General features: G+C 35.8%; 1 protein-coding gene across 1 annotated transcript in view; it reads right to left on the bottom strand.

Annotated features, from left to right (window-relative positions):
* The window catches only part of GLS (glutaminase), a 111,691-nt gene that overhangs the window by 8,386 nt on the left and 75,673 nt on the right, over nucleotides 1–27,632 (bottom strand). Inside the window, exons 15-16 of the mRNA XM_006864072.1 lie at nucleotides 25,859–25,990; nucleotides 24,896–24,988 (exon numbers count right to left, since the gene is read on the bottom strand). Coding sequence (XP_006864134.1) covers nucleotides 24,896–24,988; nucleotides 25,859–25,990 — 225 coding nt within the window. The remainder of the gene's footprint in view (nucleotides 1–24,895; nucleotides 24,989–25,858; nucleotides 25,991–27,632) is intronic.

The raw sequence follows: 27,632 nt of genomic DNA, 5'->3' as shown, positions 1-27,632 counted from the left end.
GAGGAGTTACTGATAAGTTTGAACCTCTGACCTTATAGTTCAAGCTGACCTTGCAGTCCAGCGCATTATCCTACAGTGCCACATTAGGACTTTATATAAGTTGTTGTTAAGTGCTGTCGAGTCGGTTCCCACTCATAGTGACCCTATATAGGGTTTCTAAGGAGTGACTGGTGAGCTTGAACTGTCGACCTTGTGGTTAGCAGTCCAGTATTTATCCTACAGCACTGCAGAATAAGCACTAGACCTCAAACCACAAGGCTGGCAGCTCAAACCCACCAGATGCTCCTTGGAAACCCTGTACAAGGTATCTACATTTAGTGTCGTTGAGTAGGTTCTGACTCATAACAACCCTATATGCCAACCTTGTGGTTAGCAGTCCAGTGCTTTTACTATAGTGTCACACCAGGACTCTATATACATAGACTTCAAAAAGTTCATGGAAAATTTTATACTGTGAAAAAACTATAGATGGATTTCAAGGGGGTTTTTTGCACCAAAATAAACTCATATCAATTTGCTATAACATGTCTGAATAAGATGTGGTTTGCGGCACTAAGAAGCATAAGGCATCAAATTGAAGAGAGCCCTTATCAGAGCAACATGAACTCTGCTAAAACTGAGCAAGAACAAACATCAAGTTTATAGGAAAGCTTAGATAGAATAATGGTGAAATCATCAATGCTCTATGAAAAGCTTATGGGGACAATGCCCCAAAGAAATCAGCAGTTTACAAATAGATAATTTATTTTAAGAAGGAAGGAACACGATGATGCTGAAGGTGAAGCCCGCTGCAGCAGACCACACACATCAATTTAAGAGGAAGAAGTGCAGACAGAGTGCTCCTTGGAGGCCAGGATAGCCAAACTTCGTCTCTCATACTTCAGACATATCGTCAGGAGGGACCAGTCACTGGAAAAGTATATCATGTTTGGTAAGATGGAGGGTCAGAGAAAAAGAGGAAAACCCCCAGCGAGATAGATTGGCAAAGCGGCAGCATCAATGGGCTCAAGCGTGGCAACAATAGTGAAGTTGGCCCAGGATCAGGCAGTGTTTTATTCTGCTGTGCATAAGGTCGCTATGAGTCAGTACCGACCTGATGAAACCTAACAACAACAAATGATTAACAGCAGAAACAATAGTAGACTAGACAGTAGACATCTCATTTGTCTCAGCTTACACAATTCTGACAGAAAAATTGAAGTTGAGCTAAGTTTCAATAGGTTCCAAAGTTGTTATGCCCAAATCAGCTGCAGACAAGAGCAGAGCTTTCATTGAAAGCTTTTAAAAAGTGGTATCAAGATCTTAAGGCATTTCCTGGAAGCATTGTAACAGGAGATGAAACAAGGCTTTACCAGTTTGACCCTGAAGAGAGAGCACAATCAAAGCAATGGCTACCAAGAGCTGGAAGTGGTCCAGTCACAGCAAAAGCAATCTAGTTAAACAAAGTATATGATTTGTTGAAGGGAAAACCAGTGATCTGCTCTGTAAACCTTCACTCAATTCACAATAAAAAGTTAAAAAAAAAAAAAAAGGCAACCATTTTTTGGGATGCTCAAGACATTTTGTTTGTTGGCTTTGTGAGACAGGTAGAGTTGTAGCTGAAAACCTAGAAAAGCCTCACCATGATGCCCCTTCCCTATCACGACAATGCTGCTGCTCATTCTCTCATCAAGCCAGGGCAACTTCAGGAGAATTTCAGTGGGAAATCATTCTGACTTTTTGTTTTTTAATCGTAAAAAATCTTTAAAGGACACCCATTTTTCTTCAGTTAATAATGTCAAGAAGATTACATTGATATGGTGAAATTCCCAAGACCCTCAGTTCTTCAGGGATGGTTAAATGGCTTGTATCATTGCTTATGAAGTGTCTTGATCTTGATGGAGCTTAAGGTTGAGAAACAAAGTTCATATTTTTAAAATTTTAATCTCTTAATTCCATTTTTGCTACAAACTTTTTGAAGTCCCCTTACATCTGTGTTTATTTTGTCTTTTCCCCTATTAAATATAAACTCCATGTGGGCAGATTCCTTGTTTTTTGTGTTGTCACTGTATTTCCTAGGTCTAGCACACGTAATTGTTATTGGTAAGTGCCATTGAGTTGAGTCTGACTCATAGCGACACTGTATGGGGTTTCCGAGGCACTGCTGGTGCGTGTGAACCACTGACTGTAGTTCAAGGTCAAGTGCTGTGAGGTCAAGTGCTTATCCTATGGCGCCACACATAATAGGTGCTCATTAAATATGCTTTCTGATTAAATGACTATTCTACTGCAAACTTTCTTATCACCATTTGCTGATTAAATTATGTTGTTGTTGTTAAAGTGCCATGGAGTTGGTTCCGATTCATAGCAACACTGTTTAGAGTTTCCAAAGCTTTGTGGGTACAGACAGCCTCATCTTCTACCTGTGGAGCATTGGTGGGCTTGAACCAATGAGTGTATGGCTCACAGTCCAGTACTTATCCTTTAGAGCCAACATGCTTTGTAATTATAATCATTATTAATTCTCTGCCTCCCTTATCAAATATTATTACTAAATTTCAATCAGTTCCCTTAACTGGTGCCTCTGTTTCTTTCTCCCACCTTCCAAAACTTTCCCACATACTTCTAACCATCTTCTCCAAACTTTGTTTCGATCACTAAAGGTTTTTTAAAACCTGGGAATCAAGAAACCTCAAAATCATTCCCGATCAAATTTTAATTCTTTAGTCTTGTAGTCAATGTTCTAAAGTCTGCCTAGCTTTTCTTTCTCAGCTTCAATAGAACAAATTGGTTTGTATAATTGCCCTTGTTTATGTGAGTGTCTGGTCTCTTTTCTTTCGAGAACACCCAGTTTTCTTATTAAATCCTTCCCTGGCTTCAAGTGCTAGCACTAAAGCCCGTAGCTCTACCAGAGTTTCCCAGCCATCCCATCACAGCCTTCATTACCCATGTAGCTTATTGCCAGTTGGTCACATAAAGCTTTGTGACGGTAGGAGCCAGGAAAGGAGTCATTGATAGCTAGATGCCACTACAACCCTGAATGGACCTTCTGCTTCTTCTAAGATACAGTTCACACTAATCCCTAAAATGGTCTTTCCTTCACCCATTTCTAATTAAAATGTTACACTTTTTCCCTCCTTTTGTGAGTGCTACTCCAATCTCTTAACCTAGAAGTCTTCTCTCTCCTGCTTGCCTCACATACACCACTATCTACACACACGACTACATGATACACAAACTTAAGTGTATTTTATCTTCCCCACCACTCAAGAGAAATCCAGAATTCTGATGTACATATCATTAATATGTTGATACACATAGTTCTTAGTCTTTCAAGCATATTTATCTTTCTAGGCAAAAGATCCTTAATCTGTTTCAGTGACTGTATGCATGAATTACATTGCTTTTTAAAATTCTGAATTAGACCAAGCTACTTGAACTGAGATTTCATTTAAATGAGGGGGCTTCAAAAAGTTCGCGGACATGTAAACTATCACATAATCCACAATAAAACATTTTTTAAAAATTACCACACACACACAAAAAAAAAGTTCATGGAAAAATTCCACTATCTGTCATTTCTATTTCCCCACAAACTTTTTGAAGCCCCGTGTGGCACTGTAGGATAAGCACTGGACTGCTGACCACAAGGTGGCCAGTTCAAATCCACCATCTGCTCCTCGGAAATCCTGTACAGGGTTGCTATGAGTTGGAATGACAAGTAAAGCCTAAGAAAGGATCCGTTTATTCAAAGTATATGAAAACTTCAGTTACAAGCATGTTTCAGGTCAGAGAGATAAATATAAAATGAGGATAAATCAGAAAACATACAATTAATCAGAAGAAAAAAAAAAACTAAAAAATTTAACTAATAGGTAACATGAAAGCTCTACATTCTTCCAATGAAAATAAAAAGCAACGGGGCTGAATTCAGCAAATGTCAGAAGTAGGGATATTGATCACAAAACAAATAACATAAATAATTGCCTTTTCAAAACAGAAAAACACGAGGAGGCAGCACACACACATCCAAAAATCCCAGAGGCTCCAAATTGGTGACTGTCAAGTCAATTCCAACTCACAGAGACCCTAGAGGACAGACCCCAAGGGTTTCAAAAGCTGAACCCTTTACTGAAGCAGACCGCCACATCTTTTTTCCTGCAGAGTGGCTGGTACAAAACTCACTTTTTAGTTAGCAGCTGAGCACAGCTAACCAAAGCATTGTGCCACCAGGGTGCCTTAACTCAGGCACGAGCACCATTTGGAAGTAAAACTACAAATGTTTTTTCCTCCAACAAACTGTTGTTAAGTGCCGTGGAGTTGGTTCTGACTCATAGCAAGCATGTATATATAGGGTTTCTGAGGAATGACTGGTGGTTTTGAACTGCCAGCCTTGTGGTTAGCAGTTCAGTGCTTATCCTACACCACCACACCAAGACTGCAACAAATAGCTGCCTGCATTTTTATGGTTTTTGAATTGAGCTATGGGTAGAATGCCAAGAAAGAAAATGAAATTGATTTAACAGGATTGAGACAGCAAATGAAGTGTTACTTCATTTGGGGACAGTCCCCTTCCTGGTCTTTTAGAAGAATTTCACAAACATTCCCAACCAAACTGGCACACCCTTGGAAATGAGAACCACAGCAAACAAAGTGAAGTAGAGGCGTGCCCTGTAAATATGCCCATTCAACCCAAGCCAACTCCTGCAAATGATGCAAATGTGCTAGCGCCTGACCAAGGCTCATTCCTCTGACTCCCTAATGCAAACTTGAGTTACATTAATGTCATAAAGCCTGCCAAGAAAGCCAACATCCAGAAAGTAATGAGTTAACAGTGACTGCCAGAGGCATGGAACCTGTAGTTTGATGACTCACCGGTAATGAATCATTCCTCAGTACAAAGAAACAGGCTGTACACAGCAACGCTGGCCTACATAAATGAAGGACTTTGCTGATTAATTCACCTCCATTGTAAGGAGAAATGTGTCTTGAGCAAGTAGCCACTAAAACTTCTAAGTTCAATGTTACAAGAGTTCATACTTTACATTTGCTAGCACTACTATATTTCCTTATCGCATCTTTTTGGCAGAACTTGCTAGAACCAAACAACCTTATCTTAGTTTATTTGTACAAGGTCATAACGGGGACAAAAATGTTACAGTTCACAGGAGTTCATTTAACACTGTTGATCCCATGGCTTGGCATATCAGAATCCCACTTTTTTTTTTTCTGAAACAGCTACAAAACAGGTAGACATTCTGTGAGTTTTGTTAAATCTAACCATGACATGTCTCTATCTCCTAGCCTTCTAGTCTTTTTGAGTCTTTAAAAGTTGAATTGTGTAACTTCTCTTTTGTCTCCTAAATGCACTGACAAATCAGTGATTAGAATCACATAATTATACACTTCATATTTACCTAGTGGAAAGTTTGAAAACAAAAATCAACATTTAAAAATTATAGCTGTTTTGAAACATCTTCTGACAGGTTGATAGTAAATACATTAATATATTTTATTTACTGCTACCACTGCAATTTATTTATTGCTACCTTAGCTCAAGGTCACGTAACATGAATTAATGATGTAGCTGGATAGAACTCAGGTGTCTGGAGTCCTAACTTGGTACAAGTACACCCAGAAGCTGGAAGTCCTGAATAAAAGTCACCGTCAGCCAAAGGATAAAAAGGTATCAAAGGATTAAGTAGCAATTTGGTTATTTTCCATAAAGGTCTCTTGGCTATTTAAATAGTTAAAGGAAGGGAAGGATGGGTAGAGAAGAGAAGGACCATTGGTTTTAATTCTACTTTCCTTCAACTATTTCCAACTGCAAAATGTGGTTTCTTGTTTTTCCTTGTTAGTTTTTGTCTTCAAAAACTGACTTAGGCCTTTAGGGAAAGGGCTTTAATGGAAAAAAAAAAAAAAAAAAAAAGGCAACTAAATGAAAAACCATCCTTCTGCTCCTCATTTTACATAAGCTGCTCTCTCGTTTCTAGCTCACTGCTATATCTAGTGTCATGGAAGGGTACTCATCTTCATCTGTTAAATAAACCATCCAGACTCCAGATCCAATTTTGTTTTAAAGGCTTCACTCCTTTATAAGCTTTAAATGAAAATAAACTTCCAATCTTCTTTCATAAATATTTTTTATGGCCAAGTTAAAAAATACGAATCTAGTGTATCTGAAGGACAACTGAAAGTTGTCAGCAAATGTAAACTAAGCACCTCAGCAGTTAACAAAGGTAGAAAAATAAACCTGCACAATGTGTATGTGATCAAAAGGGTGTCGTCTTTCCTTTAGTACCAAGCTTAATATTTGTATGAATGTGTAAAAGAAAATTGTAGTACCTTATGATGAGATGAATGAAGCCACATGTCCCTAAGCTTTCCAATGACTTATTCAAGCACAGTTATTAACATACTGTATGCAAACAAAACTAATCCAAACTGACATAGTCAGAGGAGAGAAAATGTTTTATGGGAATAGCAAGTCAGTAATTTCACTACCATATTTCCAAATTTTTACAGAAATGTGGAATGTTTTCATATGGAAATTTCAGTAGCGAGGAATAGATCAAATAGTAAAATTTACTCAGAAACAGAGAACATCTATTTTATAAATTTCACTTTAAAAAAAAAACACACAGCAAAATGGTAAGTCCAAGCTCTGTAACTGCTCTTGGATTGGCTAAGTAATCAATTTTTTAAAGTGTAACATTTTCAAAAAATTTCAAGAGTAAGCTGAAATAGTTGCACTTATTTTTAAACTAAGAAGTCCCAATCGTATCAAAGTCAACTGAGAACTTACGAAAACAAAAATTAGAACTTTATATTATGTACAACAAAAATGTTGCTGTTGTTGTTTAGAGTTGTCAAGTCAGTTCCGACTTACAACAACCCTGTATAGGCTTTCCGAGGAACAGTTGCTGGGTTTGAACCGCCGATCTTGTGGCTCAAACTTACCTTGCAGTTCAGCGCATTATCCAGCAGCGCCACACCAGACAATAATACATATTTTTTGAGCACCTCCTGGTGTGATGTTGTAGAAAAAGCACTGAACTACTAACCAAAGGGGCAGTAGTTCAAACACACCAACTGCTCCATGGGTACCCTATACAGGGTCACTATGAGCCAAAATTGACTTGATGGCACTGAACAACATTCTCCCCAGATTGAGCTAAGTGGGTAGATGTCATCATTTCTGCTATTATTCAAAGGAGAGGAGTTGTCTAGAGCATTTAAACAACTTGCTCACATAAGGTAACAAGGTCGGAAGTTGGAGGAACAAGTGAAGGGAGCTCAAGTCCAGTTCGTCTGACGTCTGCACCTGCATGTGTGCTCCCAACCACCACCTGGTATCTGTCCCGCCAAGTCTTCCTTCACAACACAACAATGGGCAAAAGTGTTGTAATGGGAATGTTGTGTTGTGAAGGAAGTCAGAAAAGAAGCAACTACTAAACTGTTTATTAGGAAATCGGAGATAATAGCTTTTTATTGAGGTGCTAACCAAATCTTTTTGCTGTTGGTTTTTTGTATTTAAAACAAATACAAATGAAGATAAAATGGGGACTGGAAATAATGCAATTCAAATTTATCATTGACACAAATAACAAATGGAAACATGTTAAAAATATATATTTTTTGTAGTTAAAAGTACTGGGCTACTGTGAATAAGAGCTAATATGACTGCAACAGTATTGGCAGCAAATAAACAACTTCTCATCTCAGCAGTTCTGTTATTCCAGTAAAAACCAAAGAATGGTCTAAAATAATACCAGTAGGCTCATAAACATCCCTTTATTACCTCATTATAAAAATAGTGAACAATATCTTTATGTGGTTTGACTAATAGCATACTTAAGAAGCAAGCAGTAAATAATATTTTTTTAAAAAAAAGCAATGGCCAAGGCAGCTATTCCTTTGAGGAACAAAACTGCATTTTCCATGTGGTAGGCTTTATTTAGAGTGTGTAGGTTATACTGACAACTATCACTAATTCTCATTCACTACTTTCTTTTGGTCTTCTTCCTTTCTTATAAAATTGTAAAAGTCCATGAAGATCAGTTCAGATAGACGTAAAGGTGCCATGTTTCCTGCATGACAAAGCAGGTTTCTTTACAATTATATCAACAACAAAAAATGTACATTAGAACCACAAAAGTCAAAAGATCCTAAATGTAAATAAGATTGAGACAGAGGAGAAGGAACTGGCCATCAGATACTTGTATACATTACTTAAAACAAAACAAAAAGAGCTATTGAAATAAAAAGATTATTAAAAGACAATTTGCCATAAATAAAAATTATTAGACAGGAGAGAAAAGTTTGGGCAGAATAGAGATAGAATTACGGCTTTCATTCATTCTCTAAATACTGCTTCTACAACAAAGACTCAGTATGATACATTCTGACTGATTTTAAAAAGAAATTCATTTCATTGGTGTCTATAGAGCCATATTTAATTCTCTATATTCTTTAATGTTGATTCCACAGTTACACCGAGTGCTTTATGGAACACCCACAGAACAGGTTCAATAGGAATAGCAAATATTTCTATAGTGTTTTACTTTTCAAAGAGTTTTCACAATCATTATTATTTGTTTACTATTCAAATTCAAATAAGGGAGCCCAAACATGTCTTTCAGGAAGCTGCTGGTGGAGGGGGAGGGGAGAATATTTTTAAGAACCACAAAAATAAAGCAAGGCAAACTTTGAGGAAAACACTATAAACAGGCAAAACCCGGTAACACTTAATTAGCACTATTCTCAGAAGGCTTATCATGAGACTGCCATTAGGTGTTGTTGAGTTGATTTTGAGTTTCAGTGACCCTATATACAACAGAACAAAATACTACCTGGTCCTAGGTCATCAATTATTTCTATATGTGAGTTCATTATTGCAGCCAATGTATCAATTTATCTATTTGAAGATTTCCTCTTTTTTGCTGACCCTCCACATTACTAAGCATGATGTCTTTCTTCAGGGACTGATCTCTCTTGATAACATGCCCAAGTACATGTGACAAAGTCTCTTCATGCATCCAAGGGGCATTCTAGTTGTAATGCTTCCAGTACAGATCTGTGCATTCTTCAAGCAGGCCATGTTGGTGTTAAGTGCTGTCAAGTGGGTTCCGACTCACAGCAACCCTGTATGGGGTTTCTGAGAAGCGGCCTTGTAGTTCAAGTCCATAGTATATTCAGAATTCTTCATTAACACCATAATTTAAAGGTATCAACTCTTACTTCAGTCTTCCTTATTCATTGTCTGGTTTTCACACACATATGAGGTGATTTAAAATACTACAGGGCTTGGGTCTGGTGCAACTTTATTCTCAAATCGAAATCTTTGTTTTTAACGAGACTGTTTAGTACCCATCTTTATTTTGGCATTTAAAACTCTAGTTATCAGTAATAGTTTACCTTGGAAAACTGGTTCACCCAAATGTAGTACAGCTCCTATCTCCCATAAACGCAAACTCTTTTGTACAGCCATCGTATACTGGGGAAAAGCCTAGTCTGTCACCACTATCAATCTGTAACACTGCCTGATAGGACCTCAGTGCTATTCTGACAACACTGCCATGTTTCCCTACTTAGCTCCCTTTCACTGTCAAGGAACAAGCATCATTTCCTAGCTTCTTTACACCCATGAAACTTGAAGGCTCCCTCAGTCTCCACAGTTTAGCTTAGTTATATATCTATTGTTGTTGTTGTTGTTAAGTGCCGTCGAGTCGATTCCGACCCATAGCAACCCTGTACTGGGTTTCCAAGGGTGTAAATCCTTACAGGAGTAGAAAGCCTCATCTTTTTCCCGCGGAGCGGCTGGTAGTTTCGAACCACTGACCTTAAGGTTCGCAGCCCGATTCGTAACCACTACGCTACCAGAGCTCCTTATATAGATCTATAGCTATATATATATATATATATGTTGTTGTTAAGTACCGTGGAGTCGGATCCGACTCATAGTGACCCTGCACAGGGTTTCTGAGGCTGTAAATCTTTACAGGAGCAGAATGCCTATCTTTCTCACACAGAATCTCTGGTAGTTTCAAACTACTGACTTTGAGGGTGGCAGGCCAACTCATAACCACTACGCATATATATACCTACATATATAAAATCCTGCTTCATACCCCTCAGGGAAATGGAAGCCAAGAGACAGAAACACCCTCAGCCTATTATATCATATCTGCAAACCGAACTGTCTCACTCTTATTTTATTGGAGGAGGTACTCTTCCTCCCACCAAAGCTAGTCAATCCCTGGCTTGTACTGAGGACCCAATTTCTTTTCAGGGACATCATTTTATTGGCTATTGTTTCTCTCTTAGATCTTCAGGATCGCATTCTTTGCTAGGTATTGTTAGCAGCAGTCAAATCTACTCTACTCCAAAATTTCGTTGACTTTTAGATCTCAAAGTTAATAACAATAGAAGTGCTGGTAGGTGGGTTGTGTATGTATGTGTATGGTGTTATCAACATGGGTGACCAACACTCCTCCCCCTTAACCTCCAAGTATAAAAGCAACCCTACCATCTATTATTATAACGAACTCCTGTGGTACTGTAGGGTAAGTATTGGATTGCTAGCTGCAAGGTCAGCAGTTCAAATCCACCAATTCCTCCTTGGAAACCCTATACAGGATCTCTCTCAATAGAACTGACTTGACGGCATTTAACAATAACTATCATGATCACGACTTACTACATGGAAGAATATTTTAACACCAACCTCCTCCCGAAACAAACAAACAAAAATCCACCAAACCAACCTAAGACAGACATTATACAAATGAACACCTCTTAAAAGCTTACTAGTTGACTACTCCAAACTTGAAACTTTCTTCCCTTGACTCCTGATACTATACTATCCTGTCTTTTCTCTATAAATACTTCTTTCTTATGGAGGTGTCTTTTAGTCTATCATATCTTTAAAATGGGAGCTTCTTACTGTTGTTTCTTTAGGTCCCCTGCCCTTCCCAGTATACACTGTATCTCCTTGAGCAACTTCAAGCCCCCTGTGTTGTGGTTGTTTGGTGATGTTGAGAGTCTGGACTCAGAGAACCCATGTACAACAGAAGGAAACATTGGTTGGTCCTGGGTCATTTGTTGTTCCCACGTTTGCGCCCACAGCTGCAACCACTGTGGCTATCCATTTCATTGAGGGTATTTCTCTTTTCACCGACCTTCAACTTTACCAACAGAGTCCTTATGTGGCACTGTAGGATAAGCACTGGACAACGTTGGTCTGAATCACAAGGTTGGCAGTTCAAACTCAGTAGCCTCTCTTCAGAAACCCTATACAGGGCCACTATGATTTGGAACCGACTGGATGGTACCTAACAATAACTACTTTACCAAGCATGATGCCTTTCTGTAGGGTCTGGTCCCCTCTTGATAACATGTCCAAAACCCATGACACAAAGTCCTGTCAACCTTGCTTTTATGGAGTATTCTGGCTATACTTCTTCCAAGACAGATGTATTTTTTCAAGGTACATTAATTATTCTTCACCAACACCATATTCAAAGGTATCCATTCTTCTCTGGTCATTCTTATTCGTTGTTCAGCTTTTACATGCCTACAAGGTGATTGCAAATACCATGTCTTGAGTCAGGCACATTTTATTCCTCTAAGTGATATCTTTGCTCTTTGACAGTTAAAGATATTTTACAGATTTACTCAATGCAATACGTCTTTTATTGATGGCTGCTTTCATGGGCAATGATTGTGGATCCATGTAAAATGAAATCATTAACAACTTCACTATTTTCTGCCATATTGCTTATTGGCTCATTTGTTAAGATTTTTTTTATATTGAGGTATAATCTTTGATCTTCATCAGTAAGTGTTTCAAGCCCATGTCCTCGCTTTCAGCAAGCAAGATTGTATCATCTGCATATCACATTGTTAATGAGCCTTCATCTAATCTTTCATATACTCCAGCTTCTCAGATTATTTGTTCAGCAAACACACTGACCATGATGAAAAGATAAAACCTTGATGTACATTTCCTGATTTTAACCATTCAGTTTCCCTTTTCAGTTTAAATGACTGTCTTGTGGTCTGTTTACAGGTTTTCCATAAGCACAATTAAGTGTTCTAGAATTCTCATTCTTCACAACATTATCCATAATTCATTGTGAACCACACAACTGAATGCCTTTGTATAGTCAATAAAACACAAGTAAACATCTTTCTCTGCTTTCAGCAATTTCTACCTGACATAAGCAATTATATTCCTTGTTCCATGTTCTCTTCTGAATTCTAATTTCCCATCTATGCACTGCTGCAACTGTTTTAAAATTATCTTCAGCAAAGTTTTACTCACATATATGATGCTGTTGTTAAGTGTCTTGGAGTCGGTTCCGAACCACAGGGACCCTGATCAGGGTTTCCGAGGTTGTAAATCTTTACGGGAGCAAAAGCCTCTTCTTTCTCCTGTGGAACAGCTGGTAGTTTCGAATTGCTAACCTTGAGGTTCACAATCCGATTCGTAACCACTATGCTACCAGAGCTCCTTATATGATACTGCTTGGTAATTTCCACATTCTATTGGGTCATCTTTCTTGGGAATAGGCACAAATATAGATCGCTTTCATTTGGTGGGCCAGGTAGCTGTCAAGTACTGTATTAGTTTATCCAAACATTTCAATTGGTGTTCCACTGATTCCTGGACCCTGTTTATTTTTCCGTCAATGCCTTCAATGAAGCTTGGACTTCCTCCTTAAATACCATTCTTGTTAATTTACTTCCTTCTGAAATGGTTAAACATCTACCGATTCCTTTTGGTACAGTGATTTTGTGTATTTCGTCTTCTTAATGCTTCCTCTATCACTCAATGTTTTATCCATGGAATGCTTCAATATTGTAACTTGAGGCTTTTATTTTTCCTTCAGCTATTCCCTTTTGGTTTTCTAACTTAAGGTTTTTGCATTATGAAGGTCAAGTACCTCCATAGTTTCAAATGCTACTACCTCCAGCTCACAACACTTAAGTTATAGACCTTTATGTGACAGCTTACTCAACATCACTTTCATACATAGCAATGCATTCAACTAACTATATTTCCCTACATCTCCTTAAAGCTAGGTCTGGCGAGTGTCAAACGGCTTCCTGGAAAAGCTGTTTTCCTGGTTAGGTACCACTGTTTTCTCCACATAACACAAGTTAAAGAGGAATAGCCATCTTGGACTAAGAGGAGATATGCATAGGGTCTCACAAGGTCTACATGATGGTGGTTGTGGAGTAACTTACCTAACTGGTAGCACCAGACCTGGAGCATCTGCTGCTACACTTCTTGTTATATTACAAACTCAGCCCCTATTGGTTGAAGTCATTGCTAATCAACCTGATATGTGTGGCCAGATTCCTGTTATAATAACTAAAAGTAAAATTTCTTCCCACACTCCAAATCTTTCCTTCACTAGTATTTCCCATTTTAATAAATACAGCAGCTTATTTACATGTTTATACAAAAAATCCAGAAATCAGTCTGATATCAGCTCACTCTTACCAATCAAAATTAATTCCATCTCCAAATCACCATGTACCTTTCTCACCCCTACTACCATAGTCCAAACCCGCTACCAAATCTCTATCTCAGGTTAACGTCAACTTTCACCACCCTTGAATCCATTCCATTTTCATAAAACCAAACCACACCACCCCCAGTTTTAGCCTTCTACTTTGAACTAGGTCTACATGCTATCAGAACGAAAAAAAAAAAAAAAAATCACCATTAATTAGTTTAGTAATTATTTATTCAGTATCTGCATCCTCTTCTAGATTGTAAACATCAAGAACTAGACTGTACTTGTCGTATTTGCCACGGCATATCCTAAACACCTTGCAGTTTCTGGCACCTAATAGGCAAGCAATATTGTTGTTAGGTGGTGTCACAGGTTGATTCTGTCTCTTAGTGACTCTAAGAACGGTGAGACGGAACGCTGTTTGCTCTTGCGCCATCCTCCATCATTGCTACGTTTGAGTCCATTGTGGCCACTGTGTCAATCCACCTCATTGAGGACTTCACTCTTTTTCACTAACCTGCTTTACCAGGCATTATGTCTTTACCTAGGGACTGTTCCCTACTGAAAACACATCCAAAATACAGAGACAAAGTTTTGCCATCCGCACTTCTAAAGAGTATTCTAGCTGTACTTCTTCCAAGACAGATTTGTTCATTCCTCTGGAAGCCCACGGTGTATTCATTATTCTACACATTGTAATCCAGATGTATCAGTTCTTTGGTCTTTATCATTCATTGTCATTGCAGCATACATACAGGGTGACTGAAAATACCATGGCTTCAGTCAAGTGTCTCCATTAATGGGTTAAATGAAGAACTAATCATGTGTTAATTTATGTAGGATCTAAACTACTTCATTAAATTAAATTGGCTAAAAATCTCAACTCATTCTGTATGTGCACTCTTTAAACAAAAACTATTGAAATTATGAGAGATTACAACCATTTATTTCTTTTTTTAACAATCTATGGATTTTTCTCGGTTTATTCAATCTTCTGTACTAAAGTTTCCTAGGGGTAGGGTGTGTTGGGAAATTGATCTCACATGTACTTACATTTCTTGGAACCATTTATTTAAAAGTAAATCTTTGAAAGCGATTTTATCTGGCTTAAAATGATAGATTTTTACATTTGTTCTTTTTTCTTTAAAACTTTTTATTGTGAATTGAGTGACGGCTTACAGATAAGATCATCAGTTTTGCATTCAACAAATCATACACTTCGTATCACCTCAACGATTGCAATCCCCTCCACGCAACAATGGTTATCCGGCTTCCTCCTAGTGGTTCCTATTTCCATTCCATCCACCTTCCTATCACTTATTAGCTTTGCTCTTAGCAAAATGTACAACCCATATTGGTTCTTAGTAGAAAGAAATCCTAAAGAAAAGAAACTAAATTAAGCTTTGAAAGTTAAATATTTTAATTTATATTGATGGATCTGATCTAGGAGAGTGGTGGCAAACTTATATCAGAAATGAAGAAGAAACACAAGACGAAAAACTTATGCTACATAGAAGAAAATGTTTGATAACAAAGCAAAACAGGAATTATAATGAGTATTGAAATGGAAACAAGGAGTTCTGGTCTTCAGTCAACTTGCTTAGAGCCACAAGGGTGAGAAAGTAACTTCTTAAAAGGAATGATGAGCTATTTGACCACTTGTGTACCAGAGATATTACAAAATAAATGTTGGTACTAAAGGAAAGCAATTTAAATAAAAAGTGAGCAAATTTGCAACAAAACTGCTAGAAGAATTTGTCCAGTAAGGCCACTGAGATCTATGTTGTTTTTATATACTAATTGTATTGATTTCCAAAAATTTTCTATACTAAAAACTGTAAGAATGTTACAGAGATGCCAACAATTTTGAATGAATTACAAACCATAACTAAGAGCTGTTATGTATAAATAAAACTACTACTTTTAGCTCTTATGAGAAGCTATAAGGAGTCAGGGTTTATAAAAATTTTATAAATTGAGAGTAGCTGATAGACACTTAGAGGAGACAATAGGATTTTTAAATGCATCTGTGTGGCACGGTAGGGTAAGCACTGGACTGTTAACCACAAGGTCAGTGGTTTAGACCCATCAGCTGCTCTTTGGAAATCTTATAAAGGGTTGCTGAGTCAGAACCAACTCAACAATACTTAATAACTGAAATAAGTTAGGAATTACAATAAATAATCAGTTTTTAGTGGTAACATATTTATACTTAGTGTTTTAGGAATATACTAGGACAAAATCTTAAAAAAAGGAAAGCTGCTTTGATACTCTTCCTTCTAAAACGGAGTCTAATGCATCATTTTAATAGTAGGGTTTAGGGATTTTTTACTAGTCAAGTAATGTTTCAATATTTCAATCAATTTCCTTTCCTACCTAAGTAGGACTTTAGAACATAAATATGACCATGCATAACACTGCCTCATGTACAATACTGTCTGTGCGTGCTGAAAACACTCTCCAATGGTTTCCCTTCACACTTGTTTTTCTCTAAGTACAATGATCTTCTTGAGATGAATTTCTTTCCTACAAGTGAAATACATGCAAGGATATATAAAAAACATAGGACATTGATGACATGGGATTATGAATGATGGCCATGTTATGACTTTTATAATAAAAAATGAACCCATCCAGAATAACTTTTAATAGGAAATTTTTCTGAATTCTTAGTCTATCAAGGCACTTGAAAATTGTTACTATCCTTTAATTTGCATAGACTATCGCAATTTTACCAGCAGGGAGACACAATACAAAGAGTCAACAGTATGGTCTATAGTGGACAGAACGGGCTCTGGAATCAAAATTGCTTGGGGTTCAAATCCTGGTTCTACACACTTAAAGCTATGTGATCTTAATGAATTTACATGACCAATCTCAATCTACAAAGACAACAGTACCTACACTTTCATTAATTTTTATGAGGACTAAGGAATTCTTAAAGTATGCTTTGCATTGGAGACTTGCTCATAGTAGTCTAATTATTACAATTGATCATAAAGTCATGCTATTCAAATTTTGAAGTAAGTTGCTGCTAGTGGAGCACTGTGCGTGTATTTTTGCTAAAGTTGGCTAAATCTGTTGATGTTGGAAGCAAAAGCTAAGTCCATAGAAACCACAGGATTTTCCATTTTAGCAAACTGGACAGCCTGAGCTACTCTAGTATGAACTGTATTCACCTAAGTTACCTGGGTTTAGGCCTATTACTTTGAGAACTGATCACTCTATCTTCAGTTGTACTTTGTACACTAGCAAGTTTTCTGTGATCTGTGGACTGCAAAGAAGCTCTAAGCTTCCCAGGGGTTTGGTATAGGCAATTGGCATGAATGGCACATTCTTTCCCATTATAAGTCACAACTCATTTCTGGTAGGGATGCAGATGGTCACTTAAGATATGACTTTGATCATTAAACCTGTGATTGTTAGTCGATTAACAGGTTCTATATCAAGATGAAGGCAAAGCATCACAATAAATATGGTATATCTTCTGGAAGTCGTATTTACTCAAAGATTTTGGAAAAGAAATAGAGGGCTAGTAAATACTGTGTTTTAGAAATATCAAGATGGTATTATGAAGTATAACAAAATTCACATGAACTTTTAAAGGTACAAAACAGGACTCCTAAGTTCATGGCTATCCACCTGGATCCTCTGCCCGCATACTTAGTACTCATTGATATTACTTACAGCGGAAACACACTAGGTCAACTAGAAGCTTTACTCTAATAAACTTCTGTAGAAGTGTCTAAATTTTTAACTAATAACACAATTACCCACCCCTCCCAATGGTACCAAAAAAAGACATTTTGCAAAGCATAAATTATAAAACAATATTCAAATAATGCAGTAGAGCTCCTGAAGTTCAAGGTACATGTACTAATTCTAAAGTAAACCATTTCATGACAAAGCCCAATATATAAATAACAGTGCTGATCCTGTGGTAAGTATTTGCTGTTAAGTGCCGATGAGTTGGTTCCAACTCATAGCAACCTTGTATAGGGTTTCCAAGGAGCAACTGGTGAGCTTGAACCATCGACCTTGTGGTTCAAACCAACCTTGCAGTCAATTTAAGATAAAATTGCACAACACAAATTGAAATAAAATGAAAGCTTCTCTAAAGTTTTACTGCTTAGCCAAAAACAGCAGCAAACTAGTTTTCTTTCCCCTTTATTTTTCCTTCAGGTGGGGGCGGGGGGGGGGGTAGAAAGTCATACATTCTCTAAGTTTTACTGAAACTAAAACTAAACTTCCCGTTAAGAAACTTTAAAACAAGTACTAGAAAGCTAAGCTCTATTTCCCATCGTCCTTAAAATCAATCTGCAAAGTCTCTCTCTCAAGTAGAAAACAGGGACAGCAAGGCAGACTATTTTAGTGGTGTGATTAAAGAGTAAAATAGTTATTAGTCACCACAGAATTTTAACAAAATCAACAGTTGTTCTGTAATTTCAGTAAAGTGATATTGATAAAAGTTTTCACTGAGCAGAAAACATGTGTATTTACCTCAATTTAAAGGAGAAATATCATCTAGTAATTTAAACTACAAATCTTACACACAGCCCTGGATTCATAGGTGACTGTAGGCAAGGTTCAATGTAACATAATAGCAGCAGTAAGCTCCGTTATACTGAATTTGTTTGGATTTTAACACTTCATTTATTTTAAATGTCCTCTAGCAACACTATCCAATTGTTTGGAAGTACATAAATTATCAATATAAGGATTTTTGGAAATGAAAATTCATTTCATGAATAATCTTTTTAATTATCTAATTTTCACCCAAAATAACAAATAAATAAAGTAGTAATGTTTATAAAGGTTTTCAATTGTGCATGCTGTAGATTCCTAATCAAAGCGACCTTATAAACTGTCCTATAGTCTTTACAGGAGATTACTGCCTGGGTCAAACTGCTGACCAGTTGGTTAGTAGCCTAGCAGTTGAGTGCATGACCAGTGCACCACCAGGCTCCTTTTGCGGGACCATGAGAAATAACCATAGACCTGGGACTGAGTCCAATGAATAATTTATACCATGGTTTTATATAGCATCATTAATTTCAATGGTAGAAGAAAATCAAGACTTAGGTTTTATGCTATTCCCTCCTCAAAAGCTAAAGACCACACTTTTAACTCTAATTTTACAATGCAAAGGTCCAAACATGAAAACTGAACACCAAAAATAACAAACAAAAAATTCCCCAAACTCATTGAGTCAATTCCAAATCATAGTGACCCTACAGGGCTTCATAACCTTTCCCAGACTGTAGTCTTTACTAAGGCAGACTGGCACATTCTGTCCCCACAGAGCATCTGGAGGGTTTGAATTGCCAACCTGCATTCTAAAATCAACAAAGCTTCTTAAAAATGAAAATGCATTTTAAAAATAGCTATAATCATTCTTCCTTCCTAAACTGAGAGGAGCTCTGGTGGTGCTGTAGGATAAGCAATGGACTTTTAATCACATGGGTGGTAATTCAAACCCAGCAGTGGCACTGTGGAAGACAGATTAGATTTTCTGCTCCTGTAAAGATTTACAGCCTCAGACACTCTATTCAGGGTCGTCATGGGTCGAAATCGACTGGATCGCTGTGGATGACTTAAAACGTTGAACCATTTGGTTTTGAACAAAAGTTAAAAAAAAAAAAAAAAAATTTAAATCCTAAATCCATGTGAGGTAAAGATTGATACTGAAGACAACATGCGCTATAGCAGACAAATCAAGTGTCTTATTCTGAGGCCACTGATAGATCCAAGCATCCCAAGACAAATAACAAACAAAAACAAGGGAAATAGCTGGGTTTTTTCTTATGTTATACATCTTGGAAAGTCAACATGCCAAAAAAAAACAAAACAAAACTGTTTTCCTTTAGAGAACATCTGTTAGAACTATTATATCTTTTTTCTTATGAATTGATTTTTAAAAGCCAGTGGTGTAGTATCTATTTTTAGAGCCACATTTCTTCTACACTTACTTTCTTTCAAAGGTCCCAGAGTAATGCTTTATTTTTTAGAACTACAATTCAATTCAATCATTCGACTTAACTCTAACTCTACTGATTTTTAGTAAATGTGGTACATAGTTGCTTATTAGAAAAAAAAATGACTAAGCAATTTTAATAAACACATAGGACAGTCAGTCTGCCAAATAAGTTGCAGTCATATTGTTGTTGTTTAGTGCTGTCAAGTTGATTCGAACCCATAGCAACCCTACATAGCGTTTCCAAGAAGCAGCTGGTGAGCTTGAACCGTTGACCTTGCAGTTCAAAGTTACTTTGCAATCCAGTGCAGTAACCCACAACGCCATAGCAGGACTCCTGCAGTCATATTAACTTCTGTCAATTCTATTTCTCATTAAAAGTCTACAACAAACAAGTCTCTCCAAGCAAAAAATCACAAAACATATCACCCCATCAAATGGAAAAGAGAAGAGAACAGCAAATATTGCTAACATAGAAGGAGAAAGACTGGGACTAAGTACCTTGGAGAAGAGTCCTATATCTATAACTAAATTGTTAAGATGGAAAATTTGCTTGTCTTTAAAATGAAAAATGGAGAGGGCAAAGAACTTGCAACAGATAAACTTGTGAGATTACTTTCCAGCTCAATTCTATGCCTCTAAAAAAAATGCAAGATTCCTGACAAATGAAAGTACATCAATGATCTAGAAAGGCTGAACTATGTTTGTAACACATTAAAAAAAAAAAATCCCTTCAGCAGTTTACACTAAATTCCTTAAGAAGATAACTGAAGGTTTGTTTCTATATTGCAGTCATTCTACTTAACATAAATTCTACTGGAATTGATAGTTCTAGTCCAAAGCAATATTATGATAGACTTCATCCAATTTAGCTACATGCTTTTTTCTAAGTTTAGGTAACAGCAGATAAAACACCAATTAATATTCTTCTTCAGAAAGCAGAATGAATGTGCAAATAGAGTTGTATTTAAAAACAAAACCTTATCAAATGGAAAAACAACAAAAAAACTGGAGTAAATTCTTTATTTAAATGCTTCTATACATCCAAAAAAATGCCCTCCCCCCAAAACCCATCACTATGTATGTATCAAATGAACTCCTTGAGTATTTCTAATTTTTCTTCATGATAGCCTAAAAATTCATTAAGCATATTAACATTTTAATAGTACTTTATAACAGATAGTAAAGGATAATATTTTCTAAGTTAAAATTCTAATTGCTTGCTGCATTTAAAATGCTGGAGTTTCTTCCACCAAAACAAAACAAAAAAACCAATAAAATCAGCTTAAAATAAATTTATTGTACAATACAAAAAATAGGCAACTAGAAAATAATAGGCACATTATTAAATATACAAAGCAAATGAAAGAATGCTAAACAACACAAATGTTTCAACCCAAACACTAAGATAAAATGCACAACATTTATGCTGAAAACAAAGTATTTCAGTAATAATTTGCATTTCAAATGAAATGTTAATGATTAAAAAAAAAAGAAAAAAAGGAAAAACAAATATGCTAACTTCTAAATGCTTGAATATCAAGAATTTGTAATGGCATAAAAGAGACTAAACCAACAATACTGCGTATTTAAAAAGATATTAAAAATACTGAAGGACTAAGGTCCTTAAATATGGCAAAGTTTTCTTTTCTGTTAAAGTAATGTTTTGGGGCCCTATTCACAACGTCTTCCTTCTTCCATCTGTACTTTCCTCCAATAAAAACTAATGTTCTTAAGTTGGTTCTAATTCATGGAAACCCTGAATAGGGTTTCTGAAACCTTTTAAATCTTTGCAGGAGCAGAAAAGCCTCATCTTTTTCCCGAAGAGCAGATAGGCTCGAACCACCAACCTGCTGGTTCACTGTCCAGTACTTATCCTATGAAGTCACTGCACTTCCATGAAAAAATTTAAAAAGTCCTTTAAATTTCTAAATGGTCATTCTAACATTCTATAAACTTAATAGCTTAGCTAACTCTACTTCATCTATAAGTATGTGTAATCATGAAGAAGTATAAGCATTTAATATTATCACAAATTAAACTAATTTTGAAAACTAAGCAAATATGCTCACATATGAACATTAAATATAACTGTTATTCAGAAGACAACTTGCATTACTGCCTTAATTATAGTTACCACAACTTCATTTTATAAAAGTAAACCCAACCAATAAATGAATAAACAAAATGTTAGAATTGAGAGCACTGGGGAAGAAGTTAAAGTCTTCTTTACTAACTATTTAGGCATTCATTTGCCCAAGTCACAAAAAGCTCTGGTAGGAATAATATAAATATGACACTGTCCTAAGGTCAGTAGATCATGAAGAGTCATTTTCCTACTGCAAATGACTGAACAGATCATCCAGTTAGGATCTGCATCTGTCCAGTGGAACATTCAAGTCACCATGAAATCCTTGGTAATTCATTAAAACTCAATACTTAACTATTTAAATAGATAAATTTAACACTTAAGTTAGCCCCAAAGGTGTTTTATCAACACCTTTGGGAGAGAACATCTGTTGCTAACATCATAGTCCCCAAACTCAAGACATCATATGACAAGGATTTTCTTTATCTATATTTACACTAGTATCTAAATTACCTAGTGAATTTTTCTTTGCCACACTACATTTACTTTTTAAAATTTCATCCTACCACACATATGCCATGATTCTAAGAATCTATCTAGTTCTCCTTCTAATCCTCCCTCCCCAAATAAAAAAAAACTTACAAGTATAAAAAAGAATTGAAAATCAAACAAACTTGGAAGAACTGTGGAGAAAGCCACAGAGGTGTTTGGAGGGAGGAAGAAGTGTGAATAGTTCCTATAGAATTTGACAATCACTTTGCCAAGACAGACTTTAAATACCAACAATTATTATTTCAAACCATGTTGTACAGAAACTAAAGTACTTCTCTCAAAAACAAGTTTTGATTTTCAACATTGCATTTTATAACCAAACAAAAAAAATGCAAACCTAATATATGCTTCAGTAATATACTTATCACCTTCAGATTAAATTAAGTACTCTAAATAATTCAATTAGAGCAAACTTGAAGATGTTATCATAAAAGAATTATTCACAAGCATTTATGAAATTATTAAAACAAAGTTATCGAAAGTTTAAAACCAAAATTTGCCATTCATATGTAAATGTAACAGAAAAAAGTCTTTAAAGTGAGTAATATGAAAATAATATTGTTCAGGTAAACATTTAGTCTGAAGACACTGCCTTTCCTGCTGAGTAACATTACAGCTTTTTAACAATGAAATGTATTGCTATCACATATGTGAAATTATTTGCCTGGAATATCAGAGTAATGTTAACACTCTCCTGTATGTGGTTATTCTGACAGAACAGATGAGTATAGAAGTTGCAATGCAAAAAAAAAAGGAGACAACTTACATTTAATAGGGTTAAGTAACCAAGAGATGTTTGATAAAAATTTAAAATTAATGTTAAAATATTTAAAGCTAACCTATCACTAAAATTAGTTAAACATAAATTTAAACTAATTATATAATTCATTGCTATTTTAAGTAAAATAATTTGGGGTTCCTAATTTTTACTTTTGTAGTTATACGTTTAGCACAGAATTACTTTCTATTGCCACTACAGACATGCCAGCTTTAAACTGGAAGAGACTAAAAAAAAGGCAGTAAAACTTACAAGTTCATTGTGGGGAGCGTAAATCTAAGAAATATTTTTTTGTTACTCTTTTATAAGGGGATTATCTGACAATATAGTTTAAAATTTTAATTATCCCAAGAAAAAAAATTTTTTTTCCTTTTTGTATTTTTTTTTAATTAAAATAAAGCAGCTTGCTTTATTTGTTTGCAAATACATTTTTTTTTTAAAGAAACTGTTTATTGTGAATTGGGTGAAGGTTTATATAAATGCTTTTTAAAAAAGACCAACAAATCCACTTTTTAACCTATTATCTTCACACAAAGATTAAAAGAGAGAGAGAAAAAAAAAGCTTTATGGCTACAGCACCCAAAGTTGAGAACACAAAAAAACTCAAATAAATACTTATAGTAAGCAAAAAAGCTATAGATGCTTGAGAGCTTAAAAGAAGAACATTCTGAAACTAGAACTGCTTTCTTTAGCTTTTCTCTCCCAGATTTTCCATTCTATACACTATAGTTGTAGAGATGTCCTCATTTGACTCAGGTGACACTTTTTTCCATACTGTCTCTTTTAAAGCAAGTTCTTGTTGGAGACTTTCATAGTCCAATGGTCCAAAGGAATGCTAGTTGTTCAAGCAACATACATAATTTATTAGTGCACTTGAGTGAAGAAATGTTGAAGCTATAAAACGTTATTTTTCAATGTATGTTATTAAAACATGTTAACACTTTCACCCACCACCATTTGACATTTTGTTCCATGTTACTCATGTAGACTTCCATGGAAGTTTCTATTCTGCCAGGCTTTGAATAATTCTCATACATTATCACAAGTTACTTAGATTGGAACTAATGACAAAAATATTTCTTGTTATGTGTGTGTATATATATATACATACATACATGTACTCTGGTTATGTGTGTGTAAATATATACATACATACATGTACTCTGGTAGTGTAGTGGTTATGAATTGGGCTGCGAACCTTAAGGTCAGCAGTTTGAAACTACTGGCTGTTTCATGGGAAAAGAAGAGGCTTTTTGCTCCCATAAAGATTTACAGCCTCGGAAACCCTGTACAGAGTTGCTAGGAGTCGGAAACGACTCCACGGAATATAACCACCACCATATGTATACTGCTACTTCCAAATACTTCACATTAGCTTCAAGTTTCATTTGATCATTTTACTATAATAATTTTCTACATGGGATGCAAAGGAATGGAATTAAAAACTCACTACAAGTCCCTTGTTCCAATGAATATATAGCCCAAATTCTCTTGTCCTTAAAATTTAAGTCTTGACTCAATCCTAGCTTAAAATCAAATAAAAACCATAACACCCCTTCCAAAATAGGGGGTACAGAACAATGAGCTAAACCCATTGAACATAAGCAAATAGGACTTTTAAGTAAGAGCATCAGGAATATTGCATTAAACACGTTTTACAGGGAAAATATTTAACCTGCAATGACCCTAAAAAATGAGGCTTCATACAGTTTCTCACTAATACTATAATCCCTTGCTCCATTTACATATCCATCCACAAAGGAGTTAAGGAATTAAACTAGGCTAATCAGCTCTAAATAATAAAGCAACAATATTTATTATCTCTATACTACTGGTCCAGAATGAAAATGTCAACAGTTTATTTATACTCACTTGTGATAAGTAAAGATATGAGGTCATTAAAACAACTAAGTTAAATTGTATTTAAGCAGGCAAATCTCATTTTCTCTCTGTTATGCCATATACTATTACAATCTTCTAAATAAGAACTTTCTTACCCTTTGATCACCGCCTTCTCTTCGAGGATCAAGTTTTTTTGCAAAGTGTCTCAAATTATCATAATTATGGAAATTACACAGAGAAACAAGATCCTGTAAAGAGTTAAACAGAGCAGGTATGAGAAAAATTAACTATATGTTGGCTATTAGTTGTTTGTACTTTAACAAATTGTGCTAACACTATCCAGCTTAACCAACATGGAAATCACCATGACATGCTAGTAATGCAGCATCATACAATGAAAAAAGCATATGAGTTTGTGAACACTGCTCACCCAGCCCAGACCTCAGTCTCTCAAACTGACTTATTTTCAGATTCTATTAAAGGAGGCTTATAATAATAAGTCAAATGAAATATCTCTTCCATCAAAGTAGACCTATCAAATGGTACTCAAGGCTGGCTCTAAGAAGCACTAAATATAAATAGAAGTGGATACTGAAATATTAGCAAGAAACGGGTGACAACGTAAGATACAAAATGAGTTGAGAGTAGCACCACTTAAAATATCCTTTTGATTATAGCCCTCTCTTTCACCTATAATTAACATCTGGATTTAAAGTGCAGGAATGCATATTAAAGGCAGTGACTATTTCTTCCAAATATTAAAAAAAACAAAGGTAACTTATGAATAAAAATATGCAGCCATACAGCTTAAAGGTGATACAATAAAATATAATAACTCTTAAACTATGTGGATTTTAATTTTCTTCTCCAAGCTTAGGGTAAAACTCTTGCTAAATAAGCTTTTTGAAAATTAATTACAGAATTGAAACTTATAAACAACAAACAAATGTAATTTTCTCTGGGAACAACTGTATGGGAGCTGTCTTGCAGAGGCCACCGGAGAGCCTGTGATTCCCCAGGAACTGGTAGAATCAAGGCACCATGGGAATGGATAAAAAATATAACGAATGGATGGCTAAACTTATTAGATCATTATCTTCATTAAGAAAATAACTTACATGGCAGAAATGAATTCCCTTAACACTGTTGCCCATCTTGTCCAGAGGAGGGGACCAGCACATCATGCCCATGACATTGGGGACAACTAAAAGAATTCCCCCAGCAACTCCAGATTTTGCAGGAAGACCAACCTGAAAATAATTTGAATAAAAAGTTATGCCCAATTATAGGAGTATTAGTTAATAAAATTTGGTACATGTTCATCTAATAGAATTCTAATATTAAAAAATAAATGTTGGAGATATTTATTGACCTATTTATAACATAGTAATTAAAAACTGTTTGAGATATAGTTAAAGTATACAAAAAGATTTTGGAAGAAACTCAAGGCCTACTCTGCAGTCTGGAGGCCTGGTGTGGCACTGTGGGTTAATGTGCTAGGCTGTGACGTCAGTTTGAACCACAAGGTCAGGGTTTCAAGATCAGCAGCTGCTCCTTGGACATCCTATGCAGGATTTGCTTTGGATTGGAACTAACTCAATAGCACTTTAACAGCAACAACATATATAAATCATGAGACTATGCATGTTTTCTTTTATTCTTCTTGACTATATTCTCTAATTGTTCTAAAACAAACTTTTTAAATAAAAAAAGCTATTTTCAAAAAAATACTTTACAACTGGAAAGCAATGGGAAATTCTGTATTCCCAAAGATTATCTGTGGTATACTGCTAGAGAAATGTCTGAGGAACAAAGATAAAATGGAAATTAAAATAATTCTCTTAAAAAAAAGAATTCCTCTAGGTTTATGTTATACAAAACATTTACATTACATTTTACAACAATTATGATAAGACAACGTTCATGTCACCAGGGCAGTGCTCACAAATGGATGACTAATGCTCAGATGCTGAATACCTCTCGACAGAAATACACCTATGAAGTAATCCTGTACAAAATTTAACAAAACAAGAAACCACCTGAATAGGATTTGCCAATTTCCAAGAAATACAATGGACAATGGAATGAATAAAATCTAGAATGTGGGGAACAGGATAAATGAATCAGTTTTTTCCAACCAAAAATAACAAACACAAAAAAAGAGACAGGTAGGGAAGACCTACTGATTAAAAAAGAAAGTAAGGGAAAACATTATGAACCCATCACAAATCATGGCACTAGACTGCTAACCATAAGGTGGGCAGTTCAAACCCACCAGTTGTTTCTTGGAAACCTAATACAGGGTTACTATGAGTCAGAACTGACTTTGACAACACTTAACAACATTTGTACCTTAAGTCAAATTGTAAAATAATATAATAATAAATTATATGACAATCCCAGAAATAGGAACATTACATTTTAATATTAAAGATTAATAATTTTAAAAATATGTAATGATGGTATTATAATTATGTTTTTCAGCGAGTCCTCATTTAGAATCACATGCTGAAACATAGGTCAAGGACAGAAATAAGTGTACAGTTAAAACAGATTGTCCATGTATCGATAACTAATGAAGCTGAGTGATGGATGCAGTTGTTGTTGTTATGTACTGTGGAGTCGTTGTAGACTCACAGCGACCCTGTACAGGGTTTCCGAGGCTGTAAATCCTTTCGGGAGCAGAAAGCCTCATCATTCTACCATGGGACAGCTGGTAGCTTTGAACTGCTGACCCTGAGGTTAGCAGCCTGATTCATAACCACTATGCTACCAGATCTCTTCCAATCAGTCGGCCAGATAGTTGTCTTCCAAATTTCTTGGCAGAGATGAGTGAGTGCCTCTTGTGCCGCCTCACTCTCTTGAAAGATTTCAATTTTTATTCCATCAATT

This window comes from Chrysochloris asiatica, unplaced genomic scaffold, assembly GCF_000296735.1.
Source record: "Chrysochloris asiatica unplaced genomic scaffold, ChrAsi1.0 scaffold00059, whole genome shotgun sequence".
In the NCBI taxonomy this organism is placed as follows: Eukaryota; Metazoa; Chordata; class Mammalia; order Afrosoricida; family Chrysochloridae; genus Chrysochloris; species Chrysochloris asiatica.
Note: the sequence above shows the minus strand (reverse complement) of the source record. Positions and strands in the feature narration are given on the sequence as shown.